Source organism: Canis lupus, chromosome 5 (assembly GCF_011100685.1).
Source record: "Canis lupus familiaris isolate Mischka breed German Shepherd chromosome 5, alternate assembly UU_Cfam_GSD_1.0, whole genome shotgun sequence".
In the NCBI taxonomy this organism is placed as follows: domain Eukaryota; kingdom Metazoa; phylum Chordata; class Mammalia; order Carnivora; family Canidae; genus Canis; species Canis lupus.
Window position 1 is genome coordinate 24,162,430 of NC_049226.1, and position 12,686 is coordinate 24,175,115.

At 37.1% G+C, this 12,686-nt stretch overlaps 1 protein-coding gene across 8 annotated transcripts in view; it reads left to right on the top strand.

Annotated features, from left to right (window-relative positions):
- The window catches only part of C5H11orf65 (chromosome 5 C11orf65 homolog), a 59,800-nt gene that overhangs the window by 18,964 nt on the left and 28,150 nt on the right, over nt 1-12,686 (top strand). For 6 of the 8 annotated variants that reach the window (XM_038536274.1, XM_038536273.1, XM_038536278.1 and 3 more), the window contains one exon: nt 6,174-6,266. The exons of the other annotated variants lie outside the window; for them this stretch is intronic. In XM_038536274.1, coding sequence (XP_038392202.1) covers nt 6,174-6,266 — 93 coding nt within the window. The remainder of the gene's footprint in view (nt 1-6,173; nt 6,267-12,686) is intronic. 8 annotated transcript variants of the gene reach the window in all.

Sequence of the window (12,686 nt, forward strand, 5' to 3'; positions counted from 1 at the left end):
CATAGAAAGTATTCTTGTGAAAATCCCTGAGCCCAGGACCACAGACACCAGGAAGACCCATTAGAAGGATAAGAGAAGGGGTTTCACTTAGATCACACCGACTGACATAAGGCAGCCCTGAGTGGACCCCAAGGAGACTGTCCTTTCCCCAGTGGGGAAAGAGATCCCAAGGGGGACACCCAACTTACCTAGCACTGTATTACATGTCAGATATATTGAAATAAATCTAGGAGAAATGTTTATCTAACCCAAAGCCAGAGGTATTTTCCTTACATTTTTTTCTAAAAGAACTTTAATTGCCTTAGTTGTAGATTGTCCATCTCAGATTAATGTTTGTGTATGATGAGAGGTATGGATAAAGTTCATTCTTCTCTTTATGGATAACCAAATGATTAAGTAACCTTTTACTGAAAGTACCATCCTTTCCATAGTAAATTGCAGGAGTACCTTTGTTTAAATCATGTAATCATACATGTGAAGTGTTTCTATAGTCTCTGTTCAGTTGCACTGGTTTATTTGTCTTTTTCTGGTTCAATACCACACTGTCTCAGTAACTGAAGCTTTATCAGAAGTATGGGTATATGGCACTACAGTTCTCCAACTTAGATGTTCTTCATGATTATCATAGCTATTCTAGGGCTTTTGCATTTCTATGTAAATAGTAGAATCATTTCATTAATTTTTGCAAAAATTATTGTGGAGATTTTAATTGGGATTGAATTGAATTAATATACCAATTTGGGGGTGAACTGACATTTCACTACACTGAGTTTTCTGAACATGGTGCATATCTTTATTTATTAGATCTTTTAAAATTTTTCTTTACAATGTCTTATAGTTTGCAGTATAGAAGTCTTAAACATCTTTCATTTAACTTCTGGGTATTTGACATTTTTGCTGCTACTGTAAGTGGTATTTTTAAATTTTATTTCCTAAATTTTCATTTCTAGTTTATAGAAATATAGTTTATCTGCCAACCTAATATGCCCTTATTACGTTTTTTAAAAGATTTTACTTATTTATTCATGAGAGACACAGAGAGAAAGAGGGGCAGAGTCACAGGCAGAGGGAAAAGCAGGCTCCTCGCAGGGAGCCCGATGTGAGACTTGATCCCGGGTCTCCAGGGTCACGCCCTGGGCTGAAGTTGGCGTTAAACCGCTGAGCCACCTGGGCTGCCCACACTTATTATTTCTAATTGCTTTTTTATATATTCCTTTGGATTTTCCACTCACATATGTCATCTTTGAATGATGACTTTTATTTTTTCTTTACCAAATTTATACCTTTTATTTCTTTATTGCACTGATTAGACCTGCCAGCACAATACTGAATAGAGGCAGTAATTATGGACATTCTTGTTCTTTTGTTGAACACAGAAGGCATGTAATATTCCATCATAAACTGTTACCTGTAGTTTTTTGTAAAAACTTACCATCACCTCAGGGAATTTAACTTTGTTCCTAGTTTGCTTTTTATTCTTGTTTTGAAAACTCTGAGTGTTGAATTTTGCTGCATTTACTATATGATCATATGATCTGTCTTCCTCATGTCTTATTTGGTGAATTGCATCTGTTGATATTCAAATGTTAAACCAACCTTGCATTCCCGGAATAAACTCCACGTCCCCTTGATGTATTATTATCCGAATGATATATCCTGGATTTGATCTGCTAAACTTTATTGATGCAAATAAACAAACCTTTTAGAATTTCTTTTTTAAAAAAAGACAGAGAGTGTGTTTCATTCAAGCCAAGTTAGAATAGCTGCCTAGGATACACATCCTTCACAAAGAAGAGTGCTTTTAAAAAAAAATTTATTTATTTATTCATGAGAGACAGACAGAGAGAGAGAGAGAGAGAGGCAGAGACACAGGCAGAGGGAGAAGCAGGATCCATGCAGGGAGCCCGATGTGGGACTCGATCCCAGGTCTCCAGGATCAGGCCCTGGGCCGAAGGCAGCACTAAACCGCTGAGCCACCTGGGCTACCCGAAGAGTACTTTTTAAAGAATATGTTTGGTGTGGAGTTATATACATTTTGTACATCAAGAGTTACAAATTATTAGACAAGGAACATTTTAGAAAGTTGCAGATCTTATCTCAAGTTTCTAGTATATGCAGGACTGTATGACTTTAATCTTATAGGAACCATGGAAATTTCTTCCTTTTTCTTTGTGTTCAGAATGCTCTTTTCTGGGTATTTTCTTTAGTGAAGCAGATATACAGTGTGTGCTCAGGGCAGAAATAGCATCCATGCTTTGAAGTTTGGCCTAGTCATTTTCACCTTGATAAATGTGAAAGACTTTAAAGTATAGTCTCCCTGGGAGCCCAGGAACAGGACCCACAGACATTAAAATTTGAAAATTGCCTATATCAACTTTCATTTGGGGTTTTTGCATATTTGCTCATGAATGTAATTTTACTTTTTTGTCATATCCTTGCCAGATCTTGATATTAAGAATATGCTGGCCTCATAAAGGGAGTTGGGACGTATTCCTTCTGTTATATTATCTGGGAGATTTTGTGTAATTAGTGCTATTTCTTCTATAAATATTTGGGAGAATATATTAGTAAAACATTGTGTGCTAGGAGTTTTCTTTATGAAAGGTTTCTAATCAGAGATTCCATTTCTCTAATGATACAAGACTGTTCAAAATCTGTATTTCTTCTTGTGCCCATTTTGATGTTACTTCTCACGGTATCTGTCCATTTTGTTAAATTGTCAAATTTATTTGTCTAAAGTTGTTTGCAATCTCCTCTCTCTATGTGTGTAAGGTCTGTGGTGGTATTGCTCATATGTGTTTTCTCTCCATTTTTCTATGTCTGTCTTAATCTTAAAATAACAACAACAAACTCTGGTTTTTGGCTTTGTTGGTTTTCTCTATTTTAACTCTACATTTCATTAACTGCTGATCTTATTGTGTTTTCCTTCATCTTTTGAGGGGGTTTGATTTGTTGCTCTGTTTCACACTTCTTGGGATGGAATAGATCTTAGATTTTACACATTTATTCTTTCTTAATAATATATGTATTTAACGTTATTAAGTTCTTCCTAAGCATTCCCTTAGCTGCATCCCACAGGTTTTGATATGTCATGTATTTATTACCTTTCAATTTAAAATATTTTACAACTTCCATTGTGATTTTTTTTGACCCATGACTGATTGATTGATGGATGGATGGGTGGATTTTTAAAGATTTTATTTTTAAGTAATCTCTCTACCCAACATGGAGCTTGAACGCACAACCCCAAGATCAAAAGTTGCCTGCTCTACCGACTGAGCCAGCCAGGTGCCCTGACCCATGAGTTATTTAGAAGTACGTTGCTTAATTACCAAAAATTTAGGAGTTTTCTTGTAACCTTTCTGTTACTCATTTCTGGTTCGATTTCACTGAAGCCAGTTATTTACACAATTTTAATAACTTGAAATTTAAAAAAATAATAACTTGAAATTTGTTGAAACTTGCCTAGCCTAGAGAAAGTCTATTTTTGTAAATGATCCAGGTGAACTTGAGAAAAAAAATGTATTCTGACATCATTTAGGTCAAACTAGTTAATCATGTTGTTCAAATCTTTGGTAGCTGTCTTAATCCATTTGGGCTGCTATGATAAATTACAACAGACTGAGTAGATTATAAACAATAGAAATACATTTCTTACAATTCTGGAGTCTAGAAAGTCTAAAATTTTGGCACCACAGATTTGGTGTCTGGTAAGGACCCACTTTCTAATTCATAGGTGAACAATTGTCTTCTTACTATGTCCTCATGTGGTGGGAGGGGTGAGGGATCTCCCTGAGGCCTCTTTCCTTTCTTTCTTTCTTTCTTTTTTTCTTTCTTTCTTTCTTTCTTTCTTTCTTTCTTTCTTTCTTTCTTTCTTTTTCTTGTTTTCTTTCTTTTTTTTTTTTTTTAGAGAGAGGAAGGGAGGAGCAGAGAGAGAATCTTAGACCAGGCTCCACACTGGGTCTCAGGATCTCATGACCCTGAGATCATGACCTGAGCCAAAATCAGGAGTTGGATACTTAACTGAGGCACCCAGATGCCCCTGAAATGATCATATGGGTTTTTTTGTTTGTTTGTTTGTTTTTGTTTTTGTTTTTTTTTTTATCATATGGTTTTTATCTTCTCTCTTGTTGATGTGATGTATCATGTTAATTGATTTGTGAATGTTGAATCACCTTTGCAACCCAGGAATAAATCCCACTTGATCATTGTGTTAAATTCGTTATTAGATTCGGTTTGCTAATATTTTGTTGAGGATATTTGCATCTGTGTTCATCAGAGATACTGGCCTGTAGTTCTCTTTTTCAGTGGTGTCTTTATCTGGTTTTGATATTAAGGTAATGCTGGCCTCATAGAATGAATTTGGAAGTTTTATCTTTTTTGAATAGTTTAGGAAGAGTCAATGTTAACTCTTCTTTAAATGTTGGTAGAATTTGCCTGTGAAGCCATATGGCCCTGGACTTTTTGTTTGTAAGGAATTTTTTGATTACTGATTCAATTTCTTTCCTGGTTATCAGTTGTTCATATTTTTTTGTCTCTTCTTGTTTAGTTTTGGGAGGATATATGTTTCTAGGAATTCCTCCATTTCTTCTAGGTTGTCCAATTTGTTGGGATATAATTTTCATAATATTTTCTTATAATTCTTTGTATTTTTGTGGTATTGGTTGCTATTTCTCTTTCATTTTTTAAAAAAAGATTGATTGATTGATTGATTGATTTGAGAGAGAAAGTGAGCATGAGCGGGAGTGGGGGGACAGAAGGAGAAGCAGAGTCCCCATTGAGCAGAGAGCCTAACACAGGGCACAATCCCAGGACCCTGAGATTGTGACCTGAAGCAAAGGCAGAGGCTAAACCAACTGAGTGATCCAGGTACCCCTCCTCTCTCATTTCTGATTTTGTTTATTTGAATCTTCTCTCTCTCTGTTTTTTTTTTTTCTTTTCTTTTTTTCGTGAGTCTGGCTGAAGGTTTATCAACTTTATTGATCTTTCCAAAGAATCAACTCCTAGTTCAATTGATCTGTTTTATTGGATGTTTTTTTATCAAAATTTAAAACTTTTTTATTTGCATATTAGAAAATTGTGCATTCCAATAATTAACATCATTTGAAACCCCCCCCCCCAAAAAATGGTATTTTACAGCCTGTAGGACTGGTCCATCTTGGACCAGATTTTACTGTCATCCTACCCAACTTCTTCCTTCACCAATGTACAAGTTCTTTTTCTTCCCTGTCAGCCAGATGGGCAGATGGGAATGGCAGGTGCCTTCACTGTCAGTAGTTCTGTTTTGATGTGGGCTGCACCATTTCCACAGACAATTGCAGTGGGGCTTCACATTATCCTATTGATGCTGTGGATTACTTCAGTTTGAATTGATTTGATTTGATTTGATTTGATTTGATTTGATTTGATTTGATGTAAGCATGCTGGGGCAGAAAGTTTACCAAGAGTTACTAAGTGATTTTGGGGGGTAGGTTATGAGGAGAGTGATAATAAAGAACTAGTTTTCTGAGATATAAGAACTGTTTGGAGTTGTCTGACTAAATATTGTACTCACATGAATAGTAGTAGGTAAGGTTTGTAAATCAATGGAATTATCTCAGGAACAAGGTTTCTGTAATGATAATAAAATAGTAACTATTCAGTGCTTTCTTGTGCCAGAAGTTGTTCTAAGTGCTTTATGAATATTAACTCAATTCCTCACCATAGCTGTATGAGATACCCACTGTCCTTCCAGTTGTTCAGATAAGAAACTGGAGAAGCTAAGCAGCTTGTCTAGGGTCACATGTTTAGTGGATACTAACAGTTGAACCCAGATAATACTATGCCATGCTCCATGTTCTTAACCAGTAGGCTGTTTTATCTTTCTCCTGGTTTACTCTGGAGTACACAGAAGTGACTCAACCAGCATTCTGGGTATTTTATTTATAGTAGCTAATGATGTAGTTCTAAAGTTAAAGGTAATACTCTTTGTGAAAATAAAACTCGTATTGCCTTGCTTGGTATTGCTTGTCAAAGCAACCCAAGTGCATAATATTTCTAAAATCTAGTTTGCATACCTAAAGCTTTTTTATGTTGTTTTTTTTTACTCATTTTGCCCTAGTCAGGCAAAAAGCCAAAATTAGAGATAGAAAATCCCATTTTGACCATAGACTCTTATGTGCTTGAACCTTTAGAATGTTGCTGTATTCCAACACTATAAAAGATTGATTGGTATCAGAAGACAAGGCGAGCCACGTCAGATAGTGAAATATATTGATCCTAAAGAGGTGAGGATATTATTTATTCATACAGCATCTGGTTTTTCCCTTAAAGACATGTGACTGCTTTATAAATGTGCTTGTGTGTGTTTCTTTTAAAAAATTGTCTTATTAAGGTATTACCCACAGGTAGAAAAGTTCATAAAACATAAATGTGTAGCTCAGTGAATCATCACAAATTATCCCCTGTGTAACCATCACCCAGATCAGAGTCTCATACTTCAGACCATTGCTTTCTGGTGCTCTGCACATCACTGCAACTCCCTGCTTCCATGAGGCAACTACTATTTTTAATTGAAGCTTTTTTTTTTTAGTCTTCTCTGTTTTCAACCGTGTGTAAGTAGAATCCTATGGTGCACTTTTGTATCTGTTCATTCAACATCATTAGTATGGCTGAATTTTATTCATTTTATTAAAAACAATGACAGTTATTTCATTTTATGAATATACTGCTATTTACTCATTCTACCAGTGATTGACATTTATATTTTTTCCACTTTGAGTCTGTTACAAAGACTGCTTTGGGGAATATTATTCATCTGTCCTCATGCACATGTGCACAAATTTCTTCTCTAAAGACATGTTGCTGAGCTTTAAATGTGTAAATTGCCCTGGGTAACATAGACAAATTTTCACAATATTCTTCCAATCTATGAGCATGGAATATTTTTCCATCTCCTTGTGTCTTCCTCAATTTCTTTCAGAAGTGTTCTGTAGTTCTTAGGGTAGAGATCCTTTACATCTTTGGTTAGATTTATTCCTAGGTATCTTATGCTTTTGGGTGCAATTGTAAATGGGATTAACTCCTTAATTTCTCTTTCTTCAGTTTCATTGTTAGTGTTTAGAAATGCCACTGATTTCTGGGCATTGATTTTGTATCCTGCCACACTGCCGAATTGCTGTATAAGTTCTAGCAATCTTGGGGTGGAGTCTTTTGGGATTTCTATGTACAGTATCATGTCATCTGCAAAGAGGGAGAGTTTGACTTCTTCTTTGCCAATTTGAATGCCTTTTATTTCTTTTTGTTGCCTGATTGCTGAGGCAAGGACTCCTAGTATTATGTTGAATAGCAGTGGTGAGAGTGTACATCCCTGTTGTGTTCCTGATCTTAGGGGAAAGGTTCCCAGTGTTTCCCCATTGAGAATGATATTTGCTGTGGGCTTTTAATAGATGGCTTTTAAGATGCTGAGGAATGTTCCCTCTATCCCTACACTCTGAAGAGTTTTGACCAGGAATGGATGCTGTATTTTGTCAAATGCTTTCTCTGCATCTGTTGAGAGGATCATACGGTTCTTGTTTTTTCTCTTGTTGATGTGATCTATCACCTTGATTGTTTTATGAGTGTTGAACCAACCTTGCATCCCAGGGATAAATACCCCTTGATCATGGTGAATAATCTTCTTAATGTACTGTTGGATCCTATTGGCTAGTATCTTGTTGAGAATTTTTGTATCCATGTTCATCAGGGATATTGGTCTATAATTCTCCTTTTTGGTGGGGTCTTTGTCTGGTTTTGGAATTGAGGTGATGCTGGCCTCATAGAATGAGTTTGGAAGTATTCCATCCCTTTCTGTCTTACAGAACAGCTTTAGTGGAATAGGTATTGTTTCTTTAAACGCTTGATAGAATTCTCCTGGGAAGCCATCTGGCCCTGGATTTTTGTGTCTTGGGAGGTTTTTGATGACTGCTTCAATTTCCTTCCTGATTATTGGCCTGTTCAGGTTTTTTATTTCTTCCTGTTCTAGTTTTGGTAATTTGTGGTTTTCCAGAAATGCCTCCATTTCTTCTGGATTGCCTAATTTATTGGCGTATAGCTGCTCATAATACGTTTTTAAAATCATTTGTATTTCCTTGGTATTTGTTGTCATCTCTCCTTTTCATTTGTTATTTTATTGAGTCTTTTTTTCTTTTTAATAAGGCTGGTTAGGAGTTTATCTACCTTTTTTTTATCTACCTTATTAATTCTTTCAAAGAACCAGCTCCTGGTTTTGTTGATCTGTTCTACAGTTCTTCTTGTCTCTATTTCATTGAGTTCTGCTTGAATCTTTATTAACTCTCTTCTTCTGCTTGGTGTAGGCTTTACTTGCTGTTCTTTCTCCAATTCCTTTAGGCATGAGGTTAGCTTGTGTCTTTCAGTTTTTTCCAATCTTTAGAGGGAGGCTTCTTTGCGATATATTTCCCTCTTAGGACCACTTTTGCTGTATCCCAAAGATTTTTGGACAGTTGTATCTTCATTTTCTATGAATCTTTTTAATTCTTCTTTAATTTCCTGGTTGACCCTTTCATCTTTTAGAAGGATGTTCTTTAACCTCCATGTGTTTGAGTTTCTTCCAAATTTCTTCTTGTGATGGAGTTCTAGTTTCAAAGCATTGTGGTCTGAAAATATGCAGGGGACAGTCGAAATATTTTGGTATTGATTGAGACCTGATTTGTGACCCAGTACATGGTCTATTCTGGAGAAAGTTCCATGTGCACTTGAAAAGAATGTGTATTCAGTTGCATTTGGATAGAAAGTTCTGTATATATCTGTGAAATCCATCTGGTCTAGTGTATCATTTAAAGCCCTTGTTTCTTTGTTGATGTTGTGCTTAGAAGAGCTGTCATTTGCTGAAAGTGCCATTTTGAAGTCTCCTACAATTACTGTATTATTATCTAAGTATGTCTTTACATTGGTTATTAATTGATTAATATAATTGGTGGCTCCCACATTAGGGGCATATATATTCATGATTGTTAGGTCCTCTTGTTGGATAGACCCTCTACGTATGATATAGTGTCCCCCTTCATCTCTTACTACAGTCTTTGGGATAAACTTTAATTTATGAGGATTGCTACCCCTGCTTTCTTTTGAGGACCATTTGAATGGTAAATGGTTCTCCAACCTTTTATTTTAAGGCTAGAGGTGTCCTTATGTCTAAAATGAATCTCTTGTAGACAGCATATAGATGAGTCTTTCTTCTTTATCCAGTCCGATACACTGCATCTTTTGATGGGATCATTTAGCCCATTCACGTTCAGATTAACTATTGAAAGATATGAATTTGGTGTCATTGTATTACCTATTCTGTCCCTGTTTTTGTGGATTATTTCTTTGGGCTTCCTCTTTCTTTTACAGGGTCCCCCTTAATATTTCTTGCAGAGCTGGTTTGGTGGTCACATATTCTTTCATAGTTTCTGCCTATTCTGGAAGCCCTTTATCTCTCCTTCTATTCTGAATGACAGCCATGCTGGATAAAGTATTCTTGGCTGTATATTTGTCTCATTTAGCACCCTGAATATATCCTGCTAGCCCTTTCTCCCTGCCAGGTTTTTGTGGAGAGGTCTGCTATTAATCTGATACTTCTCCCCATAGAAGTTAAGGATCTTTTGTCTCACACTGCTTTAAGAATTTTCTCTTCATCTTTGAAATTTGCGAGTTTCACTATTAAATGTCAAGGTATTTAATGGTTTTTATTGATTTTTTGGGGGGGTCCTCTCTATATCTTGGATCTGAGTGCCTGTTTCCTTCCACAGATTTGGGAAGTTCTCAGCTATGATTTGTTCAAATATACTTTGCGGTCCTCTCTCTCTCTCTCAGTCTCTTCTGGAATCCCAAGTAGATATATATTCTTCCTTCTCAAACTATCATTTATTTCTTTAAGCTTTTACTTGTGGGCTCTTAATTGTTTTTCTCTTTTTCCTTGGCTTTCTTCCTTATCACCAACTTGTCTTCTGTGTCACTCACTCTCTCTTCCACCTCATTAACCCTAGCAGTTAAAACCTCCAGTTTGGATTGCATCTCATTTAATCTATTTTTATTTTCCCTGATCAGATCTCAATTCTGCAGTAACAGAGTCTCTAGAATCCTTTACTTTTTTTTTCCAGACCCACTAGTTGCTTTATAATTGTACTTCTGAATTGAATTTCTGACATCATATTGAAATCCAAATTCTGTAACTCTGTGGCAGAGAGTATTGTTTCTGGTTCTTTATTTCCTTCTAGTCATTTTGTCCAGTGTAGAGTGGCTGTTTGAGTGGGCTGAGTCAAAAATAACCACGAGCTAAGTAAAATACACCCTAGATGATTCCAAAGAGGTCAGAGACCAGAAAACAAAAGGAAAAGAACAGGGAAAAAAACAATAGGACAACTAAAGTGGGAAACAAAATGTAAGACAAAGTAGTAAAAATAAAAAGCCAAAAACAAAGAAGAAGGAAAAAGGGGAAAAAAAGGTGGAGCGGGGGATGGTGATGGTGAGGAAGTGGTAGTGGAAAGAGAATGTAGTATACCTGAGGGGTCCTAGAGGGTGATCCTCTTGGTTCTGAGTGTATTCTGTCCTGTATGTTAGAAGATGCTCAATCCAAATTTATATAAACCAACAATACTTAAAAAACAAATAAATAAACCAACAATACTTATAGAAAGCCCCAACATTGACCACCAAAACATAAATGAGATAAAAGAGGGGGGCAGAATGGGAAGGAAGAGAAAATATAATCTCACAGATTGAACCAGCACAGTATACCACTTGGTTCTAGGTATATGTTGGTCATGTTTTAGAATTACTAACTTCCACTATTATAAAACAAAGCGAGGCAGGGGAAAAAAAAAAAAAACGAATACCCATGTCTCATATATCTACAAAAATTAAATTGAATACATTGAAGGGAATCCAGAGTGAAAAATCTAAGACATGTAATTGTAGAAAAATGAAAGTCAAAAAGGAAAAAACTTAAAAATTAAGAGCTGGTAAAATATTGTAGTTAAGGTGGGAAAAGAGAAAAAATATTGGAAATTTTCAGACTGATATAAAAACGAGTTGTAATGGAAAAAGAAAAATAAGGACCCTCTAGTTCTGTACAATATTTTCCCTCAGTCCTGGAGCTTTCCAGCGCAGCTTGTTCAGTAAATTTCCTTTTCACTTGTACTTCCAGCAGTTCTTTTAGGGGAGGGGTCTGCTGAACTGATTCTCAGGTGTCTGTGCCTGGGCAGAGATGCCCCACCCCCTGCCAGGTGCTGGGCTCAGTGTGAGCTGTTTGTCCTGTGAGGCCTTTTTTCTCTTTGGCAGCCCTGCCCCTCCCAGGTACAAGGTGAAACAAAGAGGAAAAACAACAATGGTGGCAGCCAGATTTCCAGCTCTGGGGTCAGCTCCCCATGAGTAACTAACTGCAGTCTCCCAGTCCACATTGGCCTAGATGCTCCAGGGGGCAGGTGCCAGTGCACTGATCTGCATAGCTTGGGGGGTGCCCAGCAGTAGGAGAGTTCTCACTGTCCTGTGCCTTCCCCACTTCCACCTATCCCAGAGAGGAATGAAAGATTGCCAGCTTTGTCCATCATGGGAGCCCTGGGATCTGGGGCCCTGTGCCACTTGAACTGTGCTCCTGGGGAACACCTCTCCCAAAGAGAACAGAGTACAGCCACTTCCATCCATTGCTAGCCACTAGGGTAAAGGAAGCTCCAGAACTAGCCCACCTGACCAACTGGCTGCTCCCAAATGCCCCGAGGGCTGTGGTGCTCCAGCGCTTTACTGATATCAGACCTCAGTTTTCAGTGAGCTTTTCCCCGGGGGGCCCCTCCTCTTATAGTGACTCTGGGAGTCTTGAGGCTTCACTGTCTCTCCTGTGATTCTGCCTGATTTCCCTGCCAAACACTTATCCATCAGGGAAAACTCCAGCATGGATTTTTAAAGCCCCTGCTTCTCCAGGGCTGGGCTTTCCTGCCCCAGAGGCTTTTGCCACTCTGCTTTAGCCCTGCTAGTCACAATTTTCCTCCCCCACTCTATTCTTTTTTTATTTTCACCTTCCTAGCTTGTTAGAAGAGAAAACTGCTCTCTCTGTAGCTTTCCAGGTATTCTATCTTTAAATCTCACATAGAATTTGTAGGTGTTCAGGATGTTTTGAAAGTTATCTACGTAAGTTTGTGGGGACAGATGAGTTGAGGACACCTACTCTTCTGCCATCTTCGATTCTTTTGGATTTTCTGCATGAACAAGCATGCCATCATCAAATAAGGAGTTTTATAGTTTTCCTTTCCAAATATACATTTTATTTCTTTTTCTTACACCTATGCATTAACTAGAGCCTTCAGTAAATTGGTGAATAGAAGTGATGACCACTCTCATTCCTGATTTCAAAGCGAAAAAACCTCAATAATCAATCATTAAGGTGTGCTATAGATGTTTGTGTAGAAAACTTTTATTAGAAAAGCTAAAACAAGGTTTTCCCCCAATCCAAAAAAACATGGATGTTAAATTTTATGACACTTTTCTGATCTTATTGAGATATCGTTATTTTCCTTGAATGTTAAACTACTTAACATTTCTAGATATACACACTTTGGTTGAAATGTCTTCTGCTTTTATAATATCAATGAACTGGGGCACCTGGGTGGCTCAGTTGGTTAAGCATCTTCATTCAGCTCAGTCATGATCCCACAGTTCTGGTATCAAGCCCC